This window comes from Sminthopsis crassicaudata, chromosome 6, assembly GCF_048593235.1.
Source record: "Sminthopsis crassicaudata isolate SCR6 chromosome 6, ASM4859323v1, whole genome shotgun sequence".
NCBI classification, from domain to species: Eukaryota; Metazoa; Chordata; class Mammalia; order Dasyuromorphia; family Dasyuridae; genus Sminthopsis; species Sminthopsis crassicaudata.
Window position 1 is genome coordinate 236,971,400 of NC_133622.1, and position 6,310 is coordinate 236,977,709.

The window sequence follows — 6,310 nt, forward strand, 5'->3', positions numbered from 1 at the left end:
TTTATTGTTACATATTTTGAATCCCCTTTGTTATTCTGCTAGGCACATGAAATTGTTGTGTGTTTTTTCTTTTTTTCTCGATGTCTATATTTTTATTATTTTATATTTAACTTTAAATAAATATTTAAAAAGGAACAGGAGGAAATATCTTCTCAGGTTTCTGCTTTGTGAATAGTCTTGGTGATTATTTCATGTAACTTTTGGCAAGTGTTTAGATACTATTCTTTTTATTTACAAATTTATGGTCATTTTACATTCCTGGTTCTATTTACTTTACTTTCCATAATTTCACCTATGTTTTCCCATTTTTCTGCACATTTATTATATTCATGACTTTTTAAAATTGTAGTAATCTGCATAATATTTAATATTCCATTTATTTTTAATATGTATTCCATATTTACTTCATTACATTTACATGCCATGCTTTTTAAAAGACTTTTTCAAGTAGATGGGAACTGACTTTGTTTCCATTCTTTGCTTCAATCAAAAATGTTGTTATAAATATTCTGATGTATGTCGGGTTTTTTTTTTTTTGAACATTGGTCTCATTGGGGTATATGCCTAAGAGTAGGGTATTCAATTTTATATGGGAAGGGGTAGTATTATTTTTCATTTGTTCCTTTCTTTATATTCTTTCACTTTATGAAGGAGAATTGGAGTTATAGGATTATTGTTATATGATTATTGCTTTTATGTTTTTATATGTTTTATGACAAACTCGATTTTTTGTTTTGGTAAGAATTTTACCTGTTTCCATTGTTGGGAATCATCAGTTCTCCTATTATCCTGCTGTATTATGATGATGTGAGTCTTTACATTCAGATTACTTATCCATTTTGAGCTAATTTTGTGATATGGTTTGAGTCCCTAATTTATGCTCATTTTTTCCTTTTTTCCCTAGCATTTCTCAAGTAGAGAGTTATTCCTGAGAAGAGTTCTTTAAACATAAGAGAGAAGGAAAAGACCTGGGCTTCTGAGTGTCAGTGGTGATCAGCACAATAGGACTGATTATTGGATAAAACATGGAAAGTGCAACTGTGAAATCTAATGCCCAGTGTCTGATTTCTGTTGCAGAAGCTATATACATAACAAAAGGAGAACTGACTGAATTAAAGCAAAGAAATGTGACCACCAGCATCAGGACCGCTTTGGTGGCTCTAGTCTCAGGGGATGCTCTGAGGGAGGAGTTGATGTTGTGAATGTGTTGGACCCTCTTGATGTGTCTGTGCAAGATAAATACCATATATCCACTTGAGGCAACCATGAGACCCACAAACAGAGCATGAACAATTGACTCATAAGTTAAAATTTTTATAATACTCATGGCTTGTAAATGAAAAGAAATATGTCCAATCCTCCATCTTTCATTACTTCTGTTTCTTGGACTACTATAATTCATAGGTGCATCAATATCAAGAAGAAGATTGAAAATCCAGTTGAGAATACAGCAGGAAGGAATACACTTTTGGGTTCTAGTTTTAACTTGTGCCCACTTAAGGGTGCTGGGGCTGATAGTGATGGCCTGGACGACACTCAGGAGGCAGGTGCTGCAAAGAGAAAGGCCCCGAGTCACTCTCATGACATAAAGTAAGATTTTACCCATTGTTTCATCTATGAAAGATGTCCATTCCCAATTGGTTATAATTGTAGAGAAGGCCCTGAAAAGAATCATTAAGACATGGGCAAAGGCCATATTTATGATGATCAGGCTGATGAGTTTTTTCCTGTGGGCAGTGATGAACTTGTGAATGTGTAGATAAAGAAGGGACATGTTCCCCAGAACTCCAAAGAAAAACATGGTCAAGTAGAAAATGGCCAAACTATCTTTTTGAGAGCTCATTCCTTGAGAGATTCCTTGGAGAACTTTGCTGTCAGCTCCAAAGGGACCTGGGGAGAAACATAGGAGCGTGTGACTTTTCCAATGTGAGGAATTCCCAAATATACAACCTACTCAGCTTCTCTTTGAAGAGTGGTAAACCTTCCCAGATAATAGTGCCATTCTAGTGTTCATGAGACATATATTCAACACATCAATTCACAAATATTTATTATTCATTATCTAAATATCTTAGAAATAAAACACTTCCCATTTTTTCCAAACCACATTTCTCCTCTTACGACACAATTATCACCTTTTTTATAACTAGGATTTTGGACAGACGCGGGATATTTAGCTGTCACAGGTAAGCTTTTGTCTTATGTTTCCAGGGTCCATGTTTCCAAGGTACTGCTTTTCCTTTGCTTCATGTGCTCCCCTTTGTGAAACCTGACTTTTTTGGTTCTTTCATTAGAATGTAAGATCTAAAAGGGCAGAGACTTTCTTGGATACTTTTACCCTTATTACTATTACTTAGCACACTTCCTGGAATATATATGGTAAAGCTATTTTGATGGTATTTTTTGTAACTAGAATTTGATGAGAAAGAGTAAACTCTGCAGGTGTCAGCTCTTACTTTTAAAGGATTAGTGACCAGAAATGTTGGTGAATTGTTCAAATTCAGGTCCTTAAAGGGGTGTGTGTGTGTGTGTGTGTGTGTGTGTGTGTGTGTGTGTATGTATGTGTTTGTATGTGTGTGTGTGTGTGTGTGTGTGTGTTCTAGATGGATACCCTTAGGTAGTAATTACAGATTCCTTTGAAGAGAGAGTTGTGCAAGATTACTTAAATGTCTAACTATATCTCCCCTCTAAACATGGGCATTCCACAATACTTTCCACATGTCATATGAAAATACACATTTTCTAAGGTAAATTACAAGTAGTGCAAGATATTAAAAATATGTAGCGATAATGAAAGGAGTTAGCACTGAGGTATTTGATAATCCTCATTTTTATCTAAACTGGATAAAAGAATTTAACATTTTCATACAACCTTTTTCACACACACATACACACAGAGCATGGTTAGGAATATATTAAACTTAACAGTTTAAACCTACAAAATCAATAGTTTGGGGGAAAGGAGATGGAGGCACAAATAGGAGGGCAGATGTATGAGCAAGTTTTGTAAATGAAATAGTTTATTTTAGGAAGCAGGGGACTCTTAGAGATGGATTGAAAGAAAGAAAAGAAAGAGTGAAACAATGTGATCAGTGTTGATAGGGCAGTGAAGCAGAAAAAAATTGTATCATTCAGAATTTGTTGTTCATCTAAGTATTCTTTAACTCCTTTGTAAAAAGGAAAATAAGAGAAAACAACAACAACAACTAGGAAGACAATACAGCAGGATTACAATAATTTGTAGGAAAATAAGTGGGACATACCACCCATTGAATAGTAGAGCACAATAGAATATACTGCAAAGCTGATTTCCAAAATAAGTTACTTGAAAAAATTACTTTCGTTACAAAAAGATTCATGTGCAGATAAAATCCATCATACTTCAAAAAAACTTTAAAAAGCATGCTTTTAGAGAAAGCAGTGGCAAAAAATAAACATGATAGAAGGAGATAAGCATGGAAAAACATGCTCAATGATGACAATGAAAAATCTTTTACAAACATGTCATATTAAATATATTTGATATGCATTATATATATTCTTACCTGTATAAACATTTTATATGGACACACAATCAGTACATATATATGTGTATATATATATATATGTACACTCTCAAACACACATATATATATATATATATTTATATAATACATTACAAATATGTGTAAGTAGATGTTTTTGCTTTTTAGTTTTGGAAAGGGGATGCCATCTGTTAGACAGAGGATGCTCTGGGTATCAGGTCACTCTAAGTCTAAGCCCCAGTTATGAGACTCTGGCTAAGGCAGTTATTTTATTCTAGGAAACCCCAAGATGTTGGGGAATGACTGATTTGAATCAGGAGAGCGTCTTTTTACACTCAGAGCTTCTTGATTCTATGAAACCACAGGTTTAGGTGAACAAAACTAGGAATTCAACATGCTTTATTTCTGTCAACCAAATGACTAGAAGTGTGGTCTCTATGCTCTGAATGGGTGGGACTTACTCCAGCTGCCTTGTGTTTGTTACACTCCTGTTATCAAAGTATGATTTTTTTGGGCAGACTTCTATATGTTCCATTTTTCCAGATGACTTCCCTAGAGGAAATGCAATGGTTAGAATGTCAGACTTGGTTTCTGGAAGCCCCAAGTTGAAGTGTAGCTTCTGACACTTAGTTGTGACCCTCAGAACATCAGCTTTCCTAGCTTTCATGATTTATAAAACGAGTACAATAATAGCACTATGCTTTGAAGACCAAATGAGAACATCTATAAAGTACTTAGCACAGTGTCTGGCACAAACTTGACATTGCATAAATACTTCCTACTCTGCTTTCTTCCTTGAAAAGTTGTGCTATTCAAGTGGGTTGAGAATTGGAAAAAATATCCTGTCCTGCATTATCTACCTGTAAGGTTGCTGTGAGGATCAAGTGATATATCCTCTGTAAATCTTAAAGTGCTCTATAAATGTTGTTTATGATCATTCCTCTGATTATTGATGTATCCTAGACCATCTGACCTTGTTTCTTGCTCTCAACTTTAGCTCTTTGCATACTGAGATTGCTGATATAGGCAATGACACAAAAGAAAAATGAACTCCCATTACTAAGGCAAGATTAGTTACCACTGCATATTTGGGAAATCAATTGGTACAGAACTACAGGAGTAGTTTTGGAGGCAGGAAGACAAATTTAAATCTATCCTCAGACAAAGAATAGCTTTTTAACCTTGCAAAATTAACTTAAATAAGATCTTCAGTTTTTTCATGCATAAAATGGGAATATGTTACAAAATATGCTATATATCAAATGAGATGATAGTGAAAACATAGTAATAAATTCTTTCCCATGGTGCTTGGCATATAGTTGACATTCCCTAAGTCCTCCTCGCCTTCCTTTTTCTTACTTCTCCCTTCCTTCCTTCCCATTCCGTCCCTTCCTTCCTTCCCATTCCTTCCCTTCCTTCCCATTCCTTCTCTCCCTTCCTCCCTTCCTCCCTCCCTCTCTCCCTTCCTCTTTCCATTCCTTCCTCCATTTCTTCCCTCCTTGTCTCATTTCCTTCTTTCTTTCCTTTCTCCTTTGAAAGATTGTATTATTCAAGTGTCTTTAATAATAGAAAAACAATGGTATCCTATGTAACTAGTTAATCCTCAAACACATTGAAACAAAAGAGAACAAATCCTTGTTTTGTTCTTCAACCAAAGATGTGATTATTCTATTATTTTTTCACAAGTTTTTTTTTTATCTACAAGCTTTCTAAATTTTCATATGAACTTAGCCAACTTAGTCTAATTTAGTGCACACTCTTATAACCTCTGTCTATGAAAGTTTAATCAGACCTTAGGGAAATAAAATGATCATTTTGATACATAGTTTTCTGCCCCTAGAAGCTCTCTCCTCTGAACAGGGAGAATTTTGGAGGTGTGCTGAGTTGCATAGATTCAATCTTTGTGGTGCCCAAGGAAATGGAGGAAGAAATGAAATAAAACATAGCACAACCCCCAAACTCTAGCCTTTATACCATCAGGGTTTAGATCTGTCCTTTTTAAACAATGAGGAAATTAAGGCTCAGGATATGAAAGTCAATGAAAAACTTTTGATTCTGGGTGCTCCTACCTCAAATGGAGTGCCCTTCCCATTAAATCAGCAAGCTTTTACTGCCCCTGCTTGCACAGACAAGGAAGCAAATAGAGACCATGATTTTTCCTCTTTATCAAGAGAAATTTGTAGAATATAATTAGAAAGATGTTTGTTTTTCTGAATACTCTTAAATGGCTGGGAGCCAGAGAGAGAACTGGAAGGGTGAAAAAGAGAAACTTATGGAGGAGGTATCAATGCAGTTTCTAGGCAATCCACAGCAAACTCTTGAGATATGCCTGTTACACTGACGCTGAGAGGATGCTGTGAAAGAAACAAAGTACCTCATTGCCAGACATGAACTCTCCATCTCTTTTCTCTCCCCTCCCAAAATATAAAGTATCCTATTGTGTGAAGATAGTGATGAAAAATGGGCTGAAGATTAACTAAAGGAATGGAGAATAAAAGCTGGCAGTCCTGTTTCCAAAATCCAAGCCAGAATAGCCTAGAGTAGTCAAAATGTCCTTCCTTTATCCCCCCCCCCCCAAATCATTATTCCTAATCATCTTTTCTTCCTCATTGCAGAACTGAGAGAGCCTGTTCCCTGGCTCCTGGAAGGGATTCTTACCTATCCCTGTGTCTGAGGCTAAGGCCTTCCATATCACTCACCAGACTGTTCTCTGCTGCCGGGGCCTGGGGTAGAATTGCAGAAGTCTGTGCATGCCTCTGTGTGTGTATGTGACTGTGTATATGTAT

The 6,310-nt window shown here is 35.8% G+C and overlaps 1 protein-coding gene across 1 annotated transcript; it reads right to left on the reverse strand.

Moving 5' to 3' along the window:
• Nucleotides 1–922: 922 nt before the first annotated feature.
• Nucleotides 923–1,865, reverse strand: LOC141547358 (vomeronasal type-1 receptor 3-like). The gene has a single exon (XM_074275803.1). It carries the CDS (start codon nt 1,841–1,843, stop codon nt 923–925), a length of 921 nt encoding a protein of 306 aa, XP_074131904.1. The 5' UTR covers nt 1,844–1,865.
• Between the last annotated feature and the right edge of the window lie 4,445 nt (nt 1,866–6,310).

What these genes read in the sequence shown, in the direction of transcription:
- LOC141547358 (XM_074275803.1), bottom strand. Translation starts at nt 1,843, where the DNA reads ATGAGCTCTCAAAAAGATAGTTTGGCCATTTTCTACTTGACCATGTTT.